The sequence below is a fragment of the Lytechinus variegatus genome, chromosome 5 (assembly GCF_018143015.1).
Source record: "Lytechinus variegatus isolate NC3 chromosome 5, Lvar_3.0, whole genome shotgun sequence".
In the NCBI taxonomy this organism is placed as follows: Eukaryota; Metazoa; Echinodermata; class Echinoidea; order Temnopleuroida; family Toxopneustidae; genus Lytechinus; species Lytechinus variegatus.
In genome coordinates this window covers 27332476-27355719 of record NC_054744.1, presented here as the reverse complement: position 1 = coordinate 27355719, position 23244 = coordinate 27332476, and the positions used below count along the sequence as shown (strand labels likewise).

At 36.9% G+C, this 23244-nt stretch overlaps 1 protein-coding gene across 1 annotated transcript in view; it reads right to left on the bottom strand.

The window, feature by feature from the left end:
* LOC121414989 (regulator of G-protein signaling 7-binding protein-like) overlaps positions 1–23244 on the bottom strand; it is a 58622-nt gene that overhangs the window by 23225 nt on the left and 12153 nt on the right. Inside the window, exons 3-4 of the mRNA XM_041608031.1 lie at positions 1492–1658; positions 295–419 (exon numbers count right to left, since the gene is read on the bottom strand). Coding sequence (XP_041463965.1) covers positions 295–419; positions 1492–1658 — 292 coding nt within the window. The remainder of the gene's footprint in view (positions 1–294; positions 420–1491; positions 1659–23244) is intronic.

Genomic DNA, 23244 nt, shown 5'->3' with positions numbered 1-23244 from the left:
TTATTACACCTTTTGTTGTTACATTTACACTCTTTGGTGTTATATTTAATCTCTAGGGTGTGGTCCTCTATTAACACCAATTGGTGTCAGTTTTAACACCGCAGAAATTATCAAGTACTAAATTGATGTAACAGTAACCTTTGAACAAAAGGTGAACAGTAATATATATTGAAAATAGACAATAATCATCCTCAGTGTTTAAATCAAAATATCATTTAAAGGCCTAACTCTAAATTAATTGACTTAGTATTTTTTAAGAAAAATGTAAAAAGGGTAAAAATGAATTTTCCATACCTCTGAGGGCATCTACGGGTAATATCTGAAGAAGAATGAGTGATTTAATCATCTCATTAACATACATCTCCATACATCCAGTCAGCTGTATGAACAACCTCTCGAACTCCGGTCTCGTTCGACACCTACGTGCAAAGAACAGTGCGACAAAATACGAGAAATTTATGATTTTGGGGGGCTGTGTCTCCGATTCATGATTATAATAGCCATAATAAATTTAAAATGAATATAAAACACATGAGTGTAACAAATGCGGGTCGTTTTATGATTTTCCGGACAGAAATTTTTTTATCATATTTTTCATTTTTACACGAATTCTCTTTTAAAAAGAATAGGGAATGAGAAAGTATGTTTTGCAGAATCACAATATCCTTATTCTAGTGGCATATACATGCAGGTCTTCTTACCTGAGGGAGGATTCCATCTCGGCCAACTGCATAAACATATTATGCGTGTGTGAAAGGATGTGAGATGTAGTGGGTGTGTGTTGAGGTTGTGTAGACATGTTTGTTTGTATATGATTATGTATAATGAATTGTAGTGACGTAACGAGTGTTAGTAAATCTCATCAGATTGTGATAGATTTTGACATTGTATTCAGAAAGAAATATGTTTCACCGTTTTTGCTTTCTTTTTCTTTTTTTATCTTGGTTTTGGAACTTTTGGGGAGTGCCATTTAAGCCACCCCCCCCCCCCAATCTATGCGTCAAAGTCAGTGTGTGCGTGAGGGTGGGTGAATATGTGTGTGTGTTTGTATACAACGTGTAAACATTATGAACCTTCTTAACTCCCTAATTTTATGTAAAAGAATATTAGGAGCTAGTGAAGTGACCTTTTTTCTTGCTTGATTTCATCGTTAACGCATAATGCATATGTTCATATAATAACAATTATAATACTAATGAGAATAATGAAAATAACCATTGGTAACTTCATATCATACAAACGATATCACTAGAAATTGTATTTTTCTTCATCTCAACCTGGTAGATGATTTTACACAGCATCCCCCACGCTGAAAGTTGGGTGATACATGATAACCCCTCTATTACTGCGCCAGAATTCCACACGAAAATTGGCGCTTTACAAATTCTATATTACTATCATTATTAATGAAATTATTTCTGGGCCTTTGTTAATTTTCATAAAGACCACTGCAATATAACCATGGACAGTAGGATCCATGACATAACTCACCCTCGCATGTGTGGATAGAGTTTGGTCTTGGCGGTCTTTGCAGCCTCTAAGCATTTCCGTCGGTAGCGTCGGACTTCGTGTCGGAAGTGCGAGCAGTCCCCAAAGTCGGCAATGCTGATGAGCTTCTCGCGGTAGATAGCCACCTTGACGTTGAAATCACGAACGAGCTGAGAGGTTGAGAGAAAGAGAGGGAAATAGAAAGAAAGTAGAGGCAGAGAAAAGGAGAGAAAGAGACAGGGAGAAATAGAAGGGACGGGGACCGGGAATGAAAAGGGGAGGGATGATAAGGGGTCGGAGAGAAAGGGAAACATATTTTTCATATAATAAAAGTCGCAACGAGGATAGATAGAGAGCGGGAAAGTGGACAAAGTCAACTCGAAAATTTCGGAGAAGAGTTTGATATGGGGAACCAACCGAGAGAGGGGGTTGTAGGAAAGAAAAGAAGGGAAAGAAACAAAGAAGAAAAATGGAAGAAAGGAGGGATGAAAATGATTTGAGAAAATATGAGGAAATGCTTTAATAATGTATCATAGTTTCACTCATCTCTGGGAAAACTGTCCCAAGTAAGACTGACTAGGCATTTTAGTTGCCTTTTATAGAAAAGTTAACATACATGATGACCTTTTTTTTAGTTACGACGAAAGATTAAAATCCTCATGTCAAAAAGTACAGAATAGAAAATCGAAAACCCTGCAGACACATATCAAATCATACTTTGCGATGAAAAGAAATTACTATTGATTCTGTGTAGCGATGAAGTCACGTAGAACAAAATCAGTAGCGCACCTGTAAAATTCTCGCATTGGAAATGTTCAAGGGAAAAGGATATGAGAGTAGGCTCTGTTTAGAAAAAAATCAAACTAGACGATTGTAGCTGTTTGCCTTTAACCCAACCCGTGGTTGTACTCGAGACAGAGAGTCAGATGAGACTTTATTCTTAAGCAATTTTTACTTTTTATTATTTTTGTTTTTGCTTTTTGAGTTAAACGTGGAATAAATTAATTGCTTCACAAATCATAAATAATATTAGGTTGGAGTTATTCAGCCCATGCAGTTTCAAGGGAAATTAATATCTTTAGAAGGAATGCAGTTGGGAAAAGAGAGAACATTATTTCCTTTAATTTTTTGTTTTTTGTCAAAATGTGCTCAATCTATAGTATGTTCTGTTCTTTTGACCAATGAGATTGGTAGAGGGTTTTTTCCAATTCGTCTGAGCCAAGTCGTCGAATTGCCAACTCGTCTTCTATCATTTGGTCTACCATCAGTGCGTCCACTATATATATTCACATGTTCTAACTGCCATTCCGTCCACTCACCGTTTCGTCTATAATAGCCAGTTAGTCTAATAGCCATCTAGTCCATCTACCATTTGGTCTAATTGGACTAAGTGTTGATTAAGCAAAATGAATGAAAAATGAAATGGACATTAGACCAACTGGTTATGAGACGAAATTGTCATAGACGAAGTGATGATAGGATCAAATGGTTTTCAGCCGAAATGATGATGGACGAAAGGGCATTAGACTAAATGAAAGTAGACCATGTAGTGAGTGGACGAGTTGGGAGTATACGAATTGGCCGTTTACCACTCAAAGGTACAAAGTCTATAAATTTCAAAGCTTGATTCGTTCGGCAAGGCATAAGACAGTAAGTCTTTCGGTCTTATTTGTTATTATCTGGAAATTGTTTTTATCAAACACTTGATTTTCATAGTCACGCGGGCTATTTTTTAAGATAATATGACCCAACTCAGCATCAAAGTGTATTTTTTAATGGGCTTGGATTTGTATCATGCATTACTGTAGGAGGTTCTCACCATTGATTCTCTGGTTTGTTGTCATGGTTACCATCACATTTCATTAAACCCTACGAGCTAATAGCCTTCAGCATTCTACGGTGAGAGAGAGAAAACAATGTTCATTCCGGTGGTGGTACATGAATCCATTTTTTTTTGTAAGTGGGATTGTGTGGAAGATATAAGTTCAGTAATATGGGTCGTTGGATGTAACATTAGAATGTTATCATTGAGAACTGGACTTCTGTAAACTTCAGGGTAGAATAGTGACTCATATTGCTTGAAAGATTATGTTCAACTTTGCACCTTTACTGGGCGCACCATTAAGGTGCAACTTTGTACCTTTTCGGAAAGGTGCAGCTTTGCACCTCTCTAAAAGGTGCTAATTAGGGAAGAGTTCAATATGTACCTCCCCCACCAAAAATAACAAAAATTGTCGAGACTTCCGGTTTGTTCACTTCAGATTTTTCTAAGGATGTTCAGGTGTTGATTACCTTGCTTGGGACTGGAACTCACCTCGTTGTAACTGCAGTTAAGACCTCTCCCCGCTATGCTAGCGAGAAGCGCATTTTATTTCCAACTGGGATACAACATTCAGTGGAATTGCAGTTATTTTGAGAGAGGAATTCTCAGTTCTCATCGAGATCATCAACCTATTTCACTGAACGTTTTAAACCCACTGATTACTGAAAAACCTGACTGTTTATCATCATCAACGTCGTCTTCACGGACATTTCAACTCGTTGCAGTGTTTCGGGTTTCAACATCAATTTCATCATCGCCAGCATTGTGGACTTTAATGAAAGGAACCTTTGCTAGCCAACTTGGATATATATATATCATTTTTAATAAATCAGAACTGAATCTTAAAGTTATGTCAGATGTATTATTTAGTTTTGTTTATTCTTTGTAAATCATTAAAAGGCAAAAATGATCTTATCAAAATTTTCTGTTATTTGTTCGGTATTCAATATCGTAACACAAGTCAGTATAGCCTGTGAATAATTTCTAACTTAGGAGGAAGTGCTGGTTTGTTAGAGAAAATAAATAATGACACCCCCCCCCCACCTCAAATTTAGCGATGCCTGGAAAAAAAAAAGTTGACGAGCCGAAAAAATCACTTCCAACTCTATTTTAGTGGTGCTATTTTACCATTTATCAGAACATTTATCACGAGTTATAAAATCGAGTGGACACGTGCACCAATTTCACGTTTACCAAAATAGTGGCAAACGCCAAGCCAGTCGTTAAAATCAGAGATTTTGAAAAGTTGGTTCATTATAAGTTTATCAATCCACATAACAGTATTGTATAAACATTCTGATATACAATAATATTTTTTCTGATTACACTTGAACGAGTCCGGAGGAATGAGTAATTAGAAGACGCGTGTTATGGATATTAAAACCCAAACCACATTCTCTCATTGCGCGGTTATTCGCAGTTTTCCATTGTCCTCTCTCCATTGGGGGATTTGTTATTCTTTTCTCTATGCAGTTTAAGAGTGGCTTGTTGTATAAGGTTTATGCTACCTTTTCTTCAAAGTGGTGTGTGTTAGTCATGTGCTGCAACTATTTCTTTCTCAGCTCGCAAATGTTGAAAATAGTTCGTAAAATATTCAAAAGGTAAAATTTTGCCACTTTAACATATCGAATCCAGAATTAAACATTATATAATTATCATGTATCATTTTATACCTGCCAGCGTGCCTGGAGTATTGCTAATATACCAATCTTTCAATGCATGATCTGGACCGGTATTCAATTGTAAGTATTTAACTTAAGCTAAATACGGAGTAAAATATTACAATTAAAGCTTAATTATCGAATCGAATACCGGCCTTTGTGTACAACTAGAACATGATTGTAGAATATGAAGTGTAAAAATAAGAGATCAAGATTTCCCAGATTTTCCAACAAAGCAAAACTTCAAACTTCATTATCACACCTAATGCGTCAAACATTTCATTTCAGCCATGCCTTTTAAATTGAGCAACCAACTTGGCATGTCATATTCTAATCATTCTTAGAGGTTGATAAATATATGTCGCACACCTAATAATGTCCCCAAAATACATATTGTATTCAGAAAGAAGTTTGCAGGTATAATGTGTTTTTTTTTCTAAATACATCAAAAGACCAGTTGAATCTTTCTATTTTGGTATTCCATGAATACCTAGCGAGATCGGGGGGGGGGTTGTTGATAGGGGCTACAATCAAGATTATTTCCTTAAAATGTATGAAGTGATTAAACGATTAGCTGGTTATACGGTTTCTTGGGCGGTGGGCCACTCATAAATTCACCATAAAAATCCAAATAATGGTTTAGGTATATACATGTACGTATGAAGTAAAGTATTAAATGTTAAAGGGCTTAGTTTCTAGCATTTGAATTTTAGCCTGCTTTCTAAGATTATTAATATAATATGCAAACTTGCATGAAAGGAGTTATCTTGAGCCACACTTTCAAGAAAGTACTGTCCATATGGAACTACTGTGCAAGTAATATTTTAAGTAGGTCTATATGTTCATTGTATAATGATGTTGAACATGCTGAAAAGTACATTGAAGTGAAGTGGGTTTACCAGTGCATGCATGACCTTTAAATATCGCATGAATTATGTGCGTAGGATCTGCAAATAACAAACATCTTGATCGAGTTAAACATTAGTTAATGATATTATGGTGAATTGATATTTGTGGCTTGGGTGCCATTTGAAACAAAGTTTGTAGTATCGTTACTTCGTAACAATGTATACATGCAATACTGGCAATTAATATAATCTGGTGTGATGATCATTATGCCGCACATGCATCGTCACCAGTCCCTCACTCAACCGCCCCCCCCCCCCTCTCTCTCTCTCTCCATCTCTGTTTGTCCCTCCCTCCTTCATCTTCTTCTATTTACCCTTCTCTAGCTCGTGCATCTTTCACTCTGACTTACCCCCTCTTATCCCCTCTCTCTAAAGCTCTCCCGTACAATCCTATTATCCATCTATTTCCATGATTTCGATTGACGAGTGACAGTTAATCACACACTCCAAAACACAAAAGACGAGAATTATGAAAATTTGTGAAATAGGGCCACTAAGTTTCCCACCCTTATCAAAAAAGCTGTTACTCCTTTTCACTCTTTTATTCATTTAGAACGTATGATTTTGTGAATACAGAAATATTTGTTAAGTATTCGTTGTTATATCCATCTACATACTAAGTCCTTGTTGATTTATAGAAAAAGATATAATCATCATCATCACCTACCCCAATCAATTGCCACTGTCCATTGGAATTAAAAGATGGGAAAGACGTGTAAGATGTAAGTATGGCAAAAATAAATCGTTCATTATTTCAATTTTCCAAGCATTGATTCTGTTTATTAATCACTCATAACAAGCTCTTGTGCCATGCTTTATTCATAACTTCCATGCCACTTTAATGTCTATTCACTATGTTAAGCATACACTCGCGGGAACAGAATGCGTGCCTGTTCTGTGGGTTGGAGTGAATGAACTCTGCTCTAATGTTCTTCAATTTCCTGTCATCATTCAGTACCCCGTCACCTCGTCTAAGTGGCCGGACCAACTCGATCAATAAAAGGGGTTCCTGTTGCACCCCTGATATTAAACTGAAATAGCACAGTGCCATTGGTTACATTACATGGCATCATCGATTCTACAAAGACCTGTTCCCAATGGGATAAAACCAGTGACGAATGGAGGGGGTAAGCCCGGGGTACTTGTAATTAATGTTGACGCACAGTTGCTTCTTTGGTCATTTTAGTTTTTCGTGAAGACTTTAAAGAGTCTTAATTGCATTGTTTTAATTATTTTCATTTTATATATTATTTATTGCTTTTTCACTTTTGCCCCTTTTCGCTTCCAGAAAATGACGAACTGGGTACGCAACTGGTCGTCTCACTTTTCTCGGATTAACGCGACGCCGGGAAAATCATTCATGTACAATTCATGAAGAAAGTCCCAAATCAAAAGGCAACAAGACAGGATGCTCTTACCTCAAAATATAGAGCTTTTTATTCTGGTCGATGTTTTATGTATCGATGAAAACAGTGGGTAATCTGATTTATGACTTTTGTGTACACTCTAAATACAAATCAGTCAAAAATGACTAGTCAATAGGGTCAGCTGGGTGCAACTGTTATTCTAGTCATATTTGACTATTTTCTAGTCATATTTTACTAGAACAGAGATATTCCTGACTAGAATATAATTATGTCAGAAATGTGAATATCAGTGATTGCCATATCAGTTGCTCCCAGCTGATATACTGGTCTAGTCAATTTGACTGATTTGTTTTAAGAGTGTACATTTGACAAATTCAGGCCATGAACGTACATGGTAATGTTCGGAAACATTTATCAATTTCAATATGATCCGGATCTGACAAAAATACATGTTATCAAGTGGAATATGGGCGGTAAAAATATTGTTTATATTGTATGTGTCATAATTATGCTCTTTTCCCATGGTTTAATCGTGAAGAAAGCTATTTTCGTTATTACTGGCAGGTGAAACATCTGAGCGTCATCTAATCTGACAAATTGATCTTTTACTGCATTTTAGAGAAATTATGTCACAATTGGCTATATCCAAACCCGAGCTCAGAATTTAGACCAATTGAATTTTGATTAGGGGTGAGACGTCATAATAGAGGAGACATAAAGTTATCTCTTAATGAAAAAATGGGGCATTTTCTACTACTTAGCTTTCCATCTTGTTTCTTCATAACCCATCCCCACCCCTCAGAATCTCAAATGCCTGGCAGGAAAATGAAGAGTAAATAAGTCTTTGACAAAAATGAGTGAATCAAAACATCAGTTTAGTCCTCGATTCTTGACAAACGGATTAATATTTTTTCGTCAGCTCCAAAACTAAGGATGGAACTGCTATTACGGTTCACCAATTTTCAAGAAATACCCCCCCCCCACCCCCTCCCTCGCCAAACGATTCTTTCCGCCCTTTCATACGGTACCAACATCCTAATTTGAATGATGATTCCCGTGAAAAATAGTTCTCATGACTATTTTTTCTAGCACTTGTGGAACCAAACTCACGAACGCTAATCACAATCACAAATTCAAATTCGACTCCGAGGGTGAGGTCCAGTTAAGTTTCACTCAAATTACGGTACGAAATTTTCGTCTGAAAGGGTTGAACTCCAAATTGGGGCGGAGCTTACGTGACCTTTCAAGCACTTCCGTGGATAATACAATGGTCATGCTGCACTCAGTTTGTATTTGCGGTGCAGTGCTTTGATTGACGGACACAATTAATACCGCCTTCGCTCAGGAATTTGAATTCAAATCACAGTTTTCGAGTGAGAGTGAACGTGTGAATTGTACGATGATTCTGAAGACGAATTGCAATCATATTACAATGATGATTAAAGATTCTCGCGTATAAAATAAGGGCCTTTTCACACGTGAATCTTGAATCATCATAGTATAATGATGATTCCTATTGTAATCGTGACTGTGTTTAGCGTTCGTGATTCTAATCATGTTTTAGTTTGGTTTCACACGTGCTAAGTATCAATCATTAGCCTTATTTTTCACTGGAAACATCATTCAAATTACGATTTTTTTTACCGTGTGAAACTGAAAGGGTGGTAAGTCTTTTGACGGGCATTTTCAATACATTTAATTTTCTTCTTGATTCCTCTGTAAGCGGCTGAGCGAAAACTCGGTATTGTCTTTGTATTTGAAGGGGGGTTCCTGACATGCCTGATGGGATTCCAAGTCGTGCATGAGTATCGTGTGCTCCCTATGCTTACTTCACAAACATGCACATGAAATGCACACAAAACCGAATCACTGTCAAAATCATTTCCAAAGTGAACGTGAGAAGTAATATTCTAAGTTTGGAGTACACGTACATGAAAGCCCCTTTATGCCATCTTGTCGCCAAAGGATGTTAACTATGCTTAAGTTCACACACATCTTTCCTTTCAGATGAATGCACGATTTACTTCACTTCTCGTGAAAGCGCTACAAAATTTTCATAAAGAGCCAGGGATGTATAAAAATACAGCCATTAATGTCATGTAAAATTCATGATAGACTATTTCACCGTGAAATGAAGAAGTTGCAAGATAAGCTCGTAAGATTTTTATTCAGAGATTTTGCTACGATGGAAAGGTTGTTCACCTGTTATTATTATCGGAGCGTCGTGGCCCAGTGGATTAGTCTCCGGACTTTGAAACAGAGGGTCGTGCATGGGTTCAATTCCAGCCATGACGTAATTTCCTTCAGCAAGGAATTCATCCACAGTGTGCTGCACTCGACCCAGGTGAGGTAAATGGGTACCGGCAGGAAGTAATTCCTCAAAAAGCTGTGTGCACCTGAATAGGTAGCCCAGCTTCGCCGGGTAATGATAATAGCAGGGCCCGCTTGGAGAACAGTTTTCGGAACTGAAGTGGCTACCCTGTGTAAATATTATTATTATTATTATTGTTATTATTATGACGCAAAATGCCTGTTCTATTTTCTTTTACAAAAGTTGGCTCGATTCCAATCAAACTCAAATTAAGATAAATCTTAAATGTTATTTCTTATATAGTACACAACTGCGATTAACCCAAAGTTGATATTGATTTAAGTAAGGGCCTTTTCACACGTGAATCTTGAATCATCATTGTAATAATGATTGCAATTCGTCTTTAGAATCATCGGACCTTTCACACGCTCACTCGAAAACTGATATGAATGGAATGGAACTGTAGTTCATCTCCGGAGTAGAATTTGAATTCGTGATTGTGATTAGCGTTCGTGATTCTAATAATGTTCTAGTTTGATTTCACACGTGCTAACAATTCGTCATTAGCCTTATTTTTCACTGGAATCATCATTCAAATTTCCATTTTTTTTAACCGTGTGAAAGGGCGGTAAGTCTGAACTATTGATAAGAATTAGCCCTGTGTGTATTTTACCACACCGGGGGGCATTCGGACGACGACGAAAGAAATTTAAAAAGCCAATTCAACTCATTTTCACCACATACTTAATTATATGAAAAGGTGTAACTTTAAATGGATTAAAGATCTCTTTAAAATTGTTTCATGAAATTGCATCATTGAGAACAAAATTACGTCTGATTGGTTCAAAATCATAGCGAACTTTATTATGCTTATCAAACTATTTGAAAAGTTTAGAAAGTCAGTATAGATAATAAAACAAATACGCCATATACATGATATAGGCCTACCCCGAAATCCCGCCCTGCGCCTGCACAAAAACTAAACCGACGCCCGATCCCCATCCATATGGCTTCAAAAGTTGATTATAATCTGTGACTTTGAGCAAACATCGAATCATCAGAGATGATATATACAAAAAAAGGCAGAATTATGTTTGAGCGCCAAACACCTGTCTAAATCTTGGCACATGGTACTAAAATTAAATTTTGATGTATTGATTGTATTAATGTAAACAAACGCAACCAGTTAATGCTGCCAGTCACACCACGGGAGCCTTCTCCAAACCGACCAATGAAATTCCATTCAAAATAGCATGATAGTAGCTATGATTGGTCTGGAGTCATTTCGTTGGTTTAACTGTAACATAACAGGGACCGCGGAACCGGGAGATGACGGGACTTCAGCCCCCAACCCCCGCCCCCTTTTTTTTACAAAAACCGCGTACACAAAAACATAAACATTGCCATCTGATTGTGATTTTGCCAATGTCACCCCCTCCCCCCCCCCCCCCCCGTTTTAAAACCGTCCCGCGCCGTGCAAAACCGAGCCATATGCTTAACTTGGATGTCTTGCACTTCACATGAAAGGTCACATTATGCTGTGGAGTTCTTGGACAGATATAAATACATCCATGTTATATTCATGACGGGGAAGTCTACGGCGATCATGATAGTGGTAGCGTGACTGAGGACAGAGATCTTACCTCTGTGACCATGGTGACGTGTATTTTAATCTCACCTTTTTTCACTCTCTGTAAAACTATTAATATACCTCAATTGCCATAATTTATATAATGTATTTATATATATATATATATATATATATATATATATATATATATATATATATATATATATATATATAATATATATATATATATATAATATAGATATATATATATATTGTTAGGCGTAGCTTAAATCAAGGTTCCCCATGCAGAGCTATCTACCCTTTGGAACAATTGATGTTCTCTTCATCCATTTCTTTCACAAAATATTTAAATAAAAAGAGCTGCCAAAGCTTTTGTACATATATAACTTCACACACACACACATTATATATAAGTATATATATATATATATATATATATATATATATATATATATATATATTGTCCCATTTACAAGGATCTTTCTGTGTTGTTGCGGCGTTTTTTTCTGCGTAATGTGTTAATGGTATATACCTGAAGAAAATATCTCAAATAATAATAATAATTGGCATTTATATATAGCGCTTTATCAATCTACGACTTCTCAAAGCGCTTCACAATTATTATTACCCGGTCACAGGATTCATAGCATTTCAAGCAGCCTGTTAGGCGCACACTTGATAAACCAACCACAATGACGGTTGTTTCCTATCGGTACCCAATAATAGCACCCGGGTGAGATTGGTAAAGTGTGGATTGACGCCTTGCCAAGGGTACTATAGGCCATGGTAGGATTCGAACACACGACCCTCTGATTACAAGGGGAGATTCAGAATACACCACGGCGCTTCCATACAAATCATGTACCTTAGTCAATAATAAATCAGTTTTCTTACATAATGTATATCATAAGCTGTGCACTGTGTAATTTAGTTGTAAATTGAGAAACAGTACATAAGAGAGCAAATATGGTTCGGCTGCTTTACTTATATTGTGAAAAATTATTGTTTTGATATTGTAAACATGCCCCATAATGTAATTATGTACGATTAATTTCATGTGACAACGATTTTTTTCCCTTATATCTAAACTGATTTATTTGGAAATGGGGTAACTGAGATGTACTCATTGGGTATACTTTTGAAGACAGTTTTTTTCTTTACACCCGACATCATAGCCAAGCTATATAGCTCTGTTAGAAATATCTGCGATATTTGCATACGAGATTCAAGTAACCCTGTTAATCTGGAAATTTAAGAAAAATTAAACATGGTCAGACTGGCAGCAATGTTTAATAATGATAACATTTAAAAACAATTCTCTCCTTCTTTTTCTTCATTGCCTTGATCTAATATTTGTGGTGGTAGTTGGTGGTGTTTTTTTTCTTCTTTTAGTTATATTCCTCCTCCTCCTCACTGTTCTTCCCCTCCTTCATCTTCTTTTCGTATACATCCACAGTATCCAGACTATCCTAAGGTGATGCTTTCATTCAAGATAAGTCCTGTAAAATGTAAATAGTAAGAAACTGCAGAAAAATCATATCTACCTCGCGATAGATTTCGCATATTATTCCATTTAATAATGGAATTCTGGATGGCACGATCTGTTTCTGAATTGCACTTAAAAAGGTCATCGCCATCTCGTTGTGTTGTGTTCGAGGATAAAGGCAGCTCATTAATATTTCAAGTTGGTTACAATTTTTACTGCTCTTACGGTTCTTTACATTCTTAATTGGAGTGAATCTTGTAGAATATCAACTGATCATTCCAAAGCGTCTTGAAGACGCTTTGGAATGATGTAACCTAAGTGTATAATATCATTTTTTCCAAACTATTGTCATATATAGCCAAATTTACGACATACCAAGTCGACAATGCCAAGCATCATCAGTCAGTATTATGCTCTGCCTATGAATTAAGATAATTGAAAGGGATATAGTGATGACAAGTTTTTATAACAACAAAAGTCGCCAATGAACGACCTGTGAGGACAAATATATTGAATGTATAGCAGGAAGTCGCGAATCAATGACAGCCCCATCCCCTCCGGCTGGCGGCGGACCAACCAAGTAGGAACTCTCTCAGTCATAATCCTCTTGTAATATATCACTCTCATATAGCGACACGCATCGTGTAGATAATTCCCAAGGATCATCGGGCCTGGCTTCCCATCTAACAACAATGTGATAAATGCTAATTAAGTCTATCTTCTAGCTCCACTCACCTGCATGAGCAATAAAGGGTTGTCCTTCACAGGGATGATGTCCAGTCAAGGTTATATTTGATCATATGCACAAGATGTCAACATCATTCTTTTTCACATCTTCGTACAAGCCATGGTAAAGCATAATAATAGGGAGCACCATACGTGTATGTATTGAAATGTTCATTAAATTATAGTTTTTATACATTTGTTTTTTCTATAGATGATAGCCAGAAACACAGAGAGTGATATAAAGACGATAAGACGTTACATGAATTAATTTAAACGTGAAAAAAAAATTATTCTTACATTCTAATGCTTTTTACAATAAGCATTATAACATATTTACTTTCGATATTCATCTTTAGATGGTTTTTCTTTCTTTCGGATGACGTTTTACTTAAATTGCTGAATCCTAACCAAACACTGACCCGTTTTCTAAACTTTGGTTTACCCGGGGTTTACCGTAATTCATAAACATAGCAATTTATATCTCTAAGGCCCGTAAACTGAAGTCGGGTTTAATTGAAACTCTGATCTTAAGTTGTGGTTTAACTATGGAAAGCCAGTTGTTACATAAAACTGTAACAGTATGGATTCAATATATCAGCTCATTTTGACTCCCAAAACATTATTAACTGCCTTGGAAGAATAGGTATGACAGTTGTCTTCACCATTAAAGAATTACTAAAGAGCACAGTAAACTTGAGAAGCATTCACTGTAAACAAAATTTTGAAACGTTTTGGCTTCCCATAATTTTAGCACTGAGTTAGACAATAGACCCGACTTCAGAATACGGGCCTATGGGTCTAAAGTTGTGGCTTAACTATGGACAGCCAACTGTGAAACAAATCTCTCATCAGAGTAAAGGTTCAGTTTAGCAACTCTGTGAACACTCAAATCATTCATAACTGTCTGGGAATTATAAATAAGACAGTTGACTTCACCGATAAAGAATGAGTACAGACCATAGTAAACTATAAAAATATACAATGTAAACAATAACATTTAAACATATCAAACACTTACTATCAAGAACAGCTTCGGGCAATGTGTTTACAAAGGAGAAAAAATATCCATCATAATCATAAAATTTGCATTATCTGATTTTTTGTTGTTGCTGTGTTATAACTAACTAAAGAGTTGCAATATACATAGTGATGATACTTTCTTGTAGTATTACTTATTAATTTTTATCTCAGCACAGTGAAAATGATTTGACAATTGCAAGCATGCTTGTTTTACATCTCTTTTCGTGCCCGGGACTTAATCGATGATCCTTTTAAAGTTCTTCATGGTGTAAAGAACCCTAAAGTACCCTATAGGCCTACACGCTTAAAATGTTTGGCAATATACTGTCCACTGTGTTGGGTAATGTATGCTGGTTAAAAACGTATATATTCTGGGCGATCATTATCCAATTGAAAAAAAAGTTATTACCCAATTATTTGTTTTTGTTTCCAAATTCGGACAGATTCAGCCAATAGTTGTTCGGACAGTATATGTTGCACAGTGATGATAAAAAATTGGGCCTATTTTGCCCAAACATTCTGTTTAAGAGTGTACAAAATTGAGAGGGTTCTTCATAGCATCAAGAATCTGACATAGAAGAACTTTAGAAGTGTTCCTTGTATAACTCGTTGCTAAATAACTATTAAGAACCATTTTCTGCTTCTTTGAAGAACTTTAAATTGTTCCAAATACGGGGCAAAGAAAAAATTTCGATTAGTATATCATTCCTCCAAATGAAGTGCTAATTTAGCTCTTAAAGAGCGTGTATAGTGACTGCACTTCGGAGTGCTGATTTGTCCTGATTTGTCTAGTTCAAATTTGAACTAAACAAATCAGCACTCCGAAGTGCAGTCACTATACACGCTCTTTAAGAGCTAAATTAGCACTTCATTTTTTAGAATGTTTATAAGGGGCCGTGGAATGGTTTTCAAAGTGGGGGGCTGACCATGCAAAAAAATAACAATCAGATGGTAATTTTTGCGTTTTTGTACATGGTTAGGGGAAAAGTGGGGCTATGAAGCCAACCCAGCACCCTCCTCCACAGCCACTGTTCATTATCTTTCGATCTCTCCCCCCCCCCTTCTCTCTTCTTTCATCTCATTGGTATGAATGTCGCTATACCTTTCTATTTCGTAAAACATTTTTTTAAGAAACCAGGACAACAGGCATATACCCTTTCATCGCATTAAATTCAAAACACTCAAAATAGTGTTCTTTCGCCTTTTGAGACGCAGAAACATCTGCTCTCTTCCTGATTGTAACATTTCTGTCCGAGGACACACCATGACTCTTACAAAAGATAAAGAGCACAAGAAATTACGTTTATTACATTTTCCGCTCTATTCGCATCATGGCGATCACAATGATTCCAGCGTATCTGCAACATATTGCAGTGGATGCCCCCAACATAATACGTCACAGCTACTCATAAAAGACGTCATGCTATGCCGATATTGTTATTACACCGCAGGCCTTCATTGGCAGCGCAAGCGAGTCTAGACGATTATGTTCTTCTCATCATCGAAAAATCAAGCAACGCTGTCTGGAGCGGGAGGAACGAACATAAATATTTCTCGGGTCGAGGGGGCAAAGCGCTGAAATAAAGAAACCTCAAATACTGACTTATGCAGCGAGGATATCGAAAACACCTTTAACTGATTGCATATGCAACATAAAAAGACACACATCCACCTTCACGCACACACACATCAACACAAGGACAGGAAAGCGATATAATTTAAATGTTACTAGTAAGTGGAATCATAAGAACTCACAATTAAATTGTATCAATATAGGTATTTTACATCCCTTTTATGGAGATTCAGTAAATCCGAGATGCATGTAAATCAAAAAAATATTTACTACCATTCGACTTCCTCCCGGTGGACTAAGAAATCTTAGGCGTAAATCATATCCGAGTACCCAACATAATATCACTAATAACGATTACACCTATATACCTCAACCCATTAAGAGTGGTTTGCCTTTTTTACTGCATATTTTCTTGTCTTCAAGTGCGGTTGGAATTCATTTCAAGGCGGTAATCTTGTTATCATTCACTGTCGGATTATGGAAGCCATACCCAGGTATTAAAAGATTACTCCCCACCGATCAAATGCTATGAAATTCTGCCAAGATGGTCGGGGAATTGAGGCAGAGTGTGCGAGGGAAAGAAGGTGAGAGGCTAATACAGACAAAGGCAGAAGGAGAAAGGGGTAGACAATAAAGAGAGGCATAGAAATATAAATATATAAAAAGGTACAAGAGTGAGTGGAGATACGGAAAAGGGGATAAAAAAGAAAGGGAGTGTTAGAAATGAAAATAAACGAGGAAGGAGACAGGAGGATATTTTTAGTAAACGAAAGAAAGACAAGTAAATGGGGGTAGGTTAAGGGTTGAGGGGCTGGAGAAAATGAATGTACGACAGTACGAGAGAGGAAAAGGTCTTGATCGTATACGAAAGAAATTAAGTGAAAAAATAGACGAACAGACAGACGGATAAGAATTGGAAAGGGAAAAAGTGAAAACGATATTCAGAGCATTGTCTGTCAGGAAATGTGGATGGAGGAGTGCAGGAGAAACGGACATTCCGACGGAGAAAATAAATGGAGCAAATGTAATAGTGTTGGAGGCGTTCATTGCGGAATGCGCAGACAAAATCGATGAGACAATGGAACTCTTGTAGGCATATAGATTGGTGGTGAGTGAAAAGGAGAGAATAGATAATGACCTGATAGTAAATGTGATTAGATTTTGTACTCTTCTTAACCAATTCGTAATCTACAGTAGATGTGAAAAGATAATGAAAAATCAAATATCGCCAATTTCCGTCGAATTTCAAAATGGCCATTCCTATAATTACCTATAGCAGAAACATAGAGCACCGTTATAGATTGAATCAATAACATTTAATTACAGGTTTAATCGAATACGATTATTCAAATAGTATTTGTGCTACCATGTGACTATTCTTATCGTTTTTTATGTGAGGGCGGGGAATACGAAAGCGAAGAATGTGATATTGGTGGTGGTATCGTGATAGAGGTAGCACGTAGTAGAAGTAGTAGTAGCGGCAGTTTTAAGTAGTAGTAGTATTAGTAGTAGTATAGTAGTGGGAGTAGTACTAGCAGTAGTAGTAATAGTAGTAGTAGTAGTAGTAATGGTATTATAGTAGTAGTAGTAGTAGTAGTAGTGGTAGAAGTAGTAGTAGTAGTGGTAGTAGTAGTAGTAGTAGTGGTAGAAGTAGAAGTAGTAGTAGTAGTAGTAGTAGTATAGTAGTAGTAATGGTAGTATTATAATAGGAGTAGTAGTAGTAGTAATGGTAGTATTATAATAGGAGTAATAGTAGTTGTAGTAGTGGTGGTAGAAGTATTAATAGTAGTAGTATTGGTAGCAGTAGAAGTATAGTAGCAGCAGCACTACTAGTAGTACTAGTAGTAGTAGTAATAGTAGTAGTAGTAGTAGTAGTAGTAGTAGTAGTAGTATAGTAGTGGTAATAGTACAAGCAGTAGTAGTAATAGTAGTAGTAGTAGTAGTAGTAGTAGTAGTAGTAGTAGTAGTAGTAGTAGTAGTAATGGTATTATAGTAGTAGTAGTAGTAGTAGTAGTAGTAGTAGTAGTAGTAGTAGTGGTAGTAGTAGTAGTAGTAGTAGTAGTAGTAGTAGTAGTAGTAGTAGTAGTAGTAGTAGTAGTAGTAGTAGTAGTAGTAATGGTAGTATTATAATAGGAGTAGTAGTAGTAGTAGTACTAAAAGTAGTAGTAGTAATGGTAGTTTAGTGATAGTAGTAATAGTAGTTGTAGTAGTGGTGGTAGAAGTATTAATAGTAGTAGTATTGGTAGCAGTAGAAGTATAGTAGCAGCAGCACTACTAGTAGTACTAGTAGTAGTAGTAGTAGTAGTAGTAGTAGTAGTATAGTAGTGGTAGTAGTACAAGCAGTAGTAGTAGTAGTAGTAGTAGTAGTAGTAGTAGTAGTAGTAGTAATGGTATTATAGTAGTAGTAGTATAGTAGTAGTAGTAGTAGTAGTAGTAGTAGTAGTAGTAGTAGTAGAAGTAGTAGTAGTAGTAGAAGTAGTAGTAGTAGTAGTAGTAGTAGTAGTAATGGTAGTATGATAATAGGAGTCGTAGTAGTAGTAGTAGTAGTAGTAGTAGTAGTAGTAGTAAAAGTAGTAGTAGTAGTAATGGTAGTTTAGTAATAGTAGTAATAGTAGTTGTAGTAGTGGTGGTAGAAGTATTAATAGTAGTAGTATTGGTAGCAGTAGAAGTATAGTAGCAGCAGCACTAGTAGTAGTAGTAGTAGTAGTAGTAGTAGTAGTAGTAGTAGTAGTAGTAGTAATAGTAGTAGTAGTAGTAGTAGTAGTAGTAGTAGTAGTAGTAGTAGTAGTAAAAGAAGTAGTAGTAGTAGTAGTAAAAGAAGTAGTAGTATAGTAGTAGTAGTAGTAGTAGTAGTAGTAGTAGTAGTAGAAGTAGTAGTAGTAGTAGTAGTAGTAGTGGTAGATGGCAAAGATATGACCGGGGGCCGAACCTCTGCATCAATTTGTAACCCCCCCCCTCACGTAGCTTGGAATACAAGGCAAACAACACACATTAAGTGAGCATTTGTAGGGACATTACCATGTCCACTCGTTTTGCTGGATACGCCATTTCCCAAGTCATCATTTTTTAAGCTGAGTCGGCGAGAATCTGGAGGGATTGACATAGATTAAGGGCGGAAGCAGGAAGGATTAACATTTCAGATGAGCGACCACCGATAAAAGAAAATGATGAAGGAAGGCGATAGAGGAAAAAAACAACAAGATGGCTATCTAAGTTAGATGTTAAAATGGTGATCGTAATCTGAAAATAATCATACGACGATACATCATTACCATATGGAAGTAATAATGAGTAGGATGTAGGTGGAGTTTGATACCATGACTAATGTACACTGATTACGGTGTTTAGGACACTGACGTACTGGGTTTTCACCAAATATTGTTATTTGTTTTAACAGATAACACCTTTCGGTGATGTTTAGCAAACATCCTGAAATGACACTGACACATTGGGTCTTCACCAAATAATGTTCTTCATTTTTGTTAATAACATAATTATAATCGTGGTGTTCAGCATTATCTGACATTTTCACTGTCAAATGTATGTAAGAATTTACTTCCGTTCAAAAATATATTTGTGGTGCGTTTGCCTTACTTTCTCAAGATGTCAAATTTCTAATGCAGTGTCTCTAAAACACATGCCCGTATATCTGTTTCTGTTTGTTTTAACTCCCGTATAGGAACTCGGTAGGACAGCATTTTTTGCTGGTAAACGCCAAGCTGGTATATAACCAATTACCTTGGAAACATTTTACGTCTAGGTTAATCAGTCATAGTGGCTGACGTAATAGACGACAGATATCACTCTTGGGCCTTTTTATCAAAGTGGAGACAATGGCAGAGTTGGGATTCGAACTCACAACCTTGCGATTATGAGTCCAATGCTCTAACCACTGGACCACACTGAGGACACCAATGATACAGTTATTTTGACATGCCCCTCCCTTCCCTCAAAAGCAGCAATAAATATTAAAAAAAAATACCTGGCAAAAGCCTCCCGCAATCTCCAAATGCCTTGATACCTAAGCCAACAATATCAGCTGTAATGAATATAAAACGGGAGTCAATCTCGTATCAGTCACTGCAGCATATCTTGATTGCCAAGTTCGTATTAATGACACTTGGGGGCTTTCATAGGTCACGTGTAAAAGAAATTCTACTCCGGTCTGACTTCCCGCCTAAATTTGCTCTCTGTGAAACATGACACAATGACTCCCATCGCCAAGCACGCTAGAAATATCGGGAGGAGCTATAGCGTGTGACAATTATCATGATGAAAACTATTTGATATATACCCAGCTTACCCCCCCCCCCTCATTTGACATTTGATGATGATGATGATAAAAATGGTGAAGATGTTGCTTATGATGACAAATAAGGGCAGTGGCAATTAAGATGATTATTATTGCTATGCTGCATGGTGACGCTGATGTAAATGGGAATGCTTATACAATTATACATGGCGATGACGATGATGATGATGATGATGATGATGATGATGATGATGACGATGACGATGGTGGTGATTATGATCATCACGATGATGATAATGGCGATGATGGTGGTGATTCAATGATAATGAGGCTATAATGGTGATAATCGTGAAGAGTTTTTTTATGTTGCTGCTATAGGCCCTACGGTAATCATGGGCAGATCCAGGATTTTCCAAAGGGGGTAGCACACAAAAAAGGTTTTTTAACCAAAAATTAATTATATTTGGTCCCCGAAAATTTTTGACAAGCAAAAAAAAAAGTCTTCACTTCTGTTTTGATACCACTTTTTACATTACAAATGTTAATTCTGCTTCTCAAAAGGGGCACGCCCGGCATGCCCCCCCCCCCCCCCGGATCCGCCAAAGCTGTAAGTTAACACGATACAAAGCATATTTTAGTGTTCGATGACATACATTAAACCGAATGCACCGTATGATATTAAGCTTACTTTTATACCGATGCTATATACACCCCACCCCCTTCATTACCCTCTCCAGTCATGTGATTTATTTAAAAGTTCGAATTTCCATGTCCCCATCTATCTCACCTTATAATGAAAAAGAGTTTTAAATGCCCGATCCCCTGCGTTGTATTATACGTCATTCGACACATTTCCCAACCAGACATTTTGTACTATCAACTGGCGGAATCGTTTGTTTGCCTTATGTACATGTAGACATGGTAGAGATAATTATAGACAAAGGTGTACAAGCATATATCAAATGAATACTATCTTCACGTAGATTTTTCTTTAAAACATTATTCGGGACACATATTTCATTGCATGTTAAGCACGATTGTTCCGTTGATCCCCCGACCATCCTATTTGAAATGCTTCTTCGCCACCAGTTGTCACTTTTCATCAAGGTCCTTGACAGAAAAATTCCCATGTAGCCCCAATGCGAACCGACAGCTGGCGATTCTAGTACACATGCAGAGGTGAATGCATAATCTAATGTGCAGTATATGAATTTAAAAAATCCTCCTTTATACGATCACGTTATAGAGGGGAGTAAATTCACCTAAAAAGCAGGTCATTGGTTGATGTCTTTAATCTTGCTCCACGCAACGAACAATATTATACTGACTCTCTTTGCCACGAATATTTGTGAAGCACGTTGATTTTTTTGTTGTTGTTTTACGTCTTCATAATATTGGTAAGCATGGTAAGTGTGTTTTATGTAGAAAATATTAAGTTAACATGTTCCATATAAAAAAGAGGAAAGCAAGTAGTGAAAGTACAGTTCCATAATCGGCTAAAGTAAGTATTAGCATTTCGTGTGTGTATTAGTTACACAAATCACAATTAGATCTACTAGTCTTATGTACAATTATATAGGAAAGTAATACATAGTAATTTCAAACAAAGAAAGTATAAATGCTATAGCAAATGACATCTATAAAGTAAATTCTTCAAGCGGAAGTTTGTTTGAGGCCCTGATAACTTCCAGAACCACCACATAAATTATAACCACACAATGGAAAATCTCGTCGATACCAATTTCAAATAATTTTTCATGTTTTTTTGTTTGATGTATCTTATACACTGTATAGTTTGATATTTAATCCTAGCGTATCGGACAGACCAAAAAAGTAGAATTATTTGCACATTGCACCCCCATTCCCTCACTTTCTAACAATATCACAGACACATTGCGACATAATGTGAATGCGTAGCCCCTTCGTAAAAATTGCCGAAAATGGACATAGATCTGTGACTGTGTTAAATGCAATCATTTTCCAGTCGTCATACAATTGTCCGTATTCCAGTTTAAATAATAGCGTGCTTTCAATCTGCGACGGGAGAAATCTAGGACGGTAACTTGAGCCGAAAATTGATCTGCGCATGCGCAACCTCCTAAAATTTATCCGTGGTAGTTGTCCGGGGATGATAGTACGGGGATAAGAACCATCTGACGTAACGTAAGGCACCGTACCTGTCGATAGCGTGAACGAAAATGGAACAGGACGGAAATGTAGCGCGAGAACGGCCACGGTCTGTTGACTTCCCCGTACCGAGTGCTCCCCGCCCGTCGCAGAACGAAAGTACGCTGACCATGGTCGAACTCGGTGATAACATTACGTCATGCATGTACGTGAAGCTCAAGTTGTCAATATTTTTGTTTAGATTCTATTTTTTCTTATGGTTACATGCTCCTTCCGTATGATTAAATGGAGAAGAAAAATATTTTAGTTATTATTCCCAGACATTTTTGCATGAATGGAGCACTAAATATCCTGTATTTAAAGCTAAACCACTAGGGTTGGAGAGTTGTGTCACAGTTGGCAATCCATAGTACTCTAAATTTGGGTTTAAATTCAAACCAAGTTCAAAATACGGGCCTATATGTGTTCACTTTGTGTTCTTCCAGCGATATGTCAAACACTCAATAATCTTTCACCTTGACAGCCCCCCCCCCCTTCCCCTACCTTCGGGAGACTTCGTTGACAGTATTAGCACCAGTGTGAGCAGGCGAAACGGGTGATACCATTAATCTAATTACCGCTTGCAGTACGAGTCCACGCTGGGTGATCTTTCCTATACCGGCTGTGTATGCTATATATACGCTTGTGTTGAATTAATATACAGAAACACATATTTCCAGGAGCTATACCGCAAATTCAACCCTAATTGTGCCAAATATCGATATAAAACATATTAAAGAGGAAAGGATTGAAGTTAGTTTCTTTTTAATGGCTGATCACAGTTGAGTATCTTTTTATTAAGGGTTATCATCCCAATGGCCTTCGCTATCAAACCTCGTAACAATGTAAACAGCACTGAAATAATATAGCAAA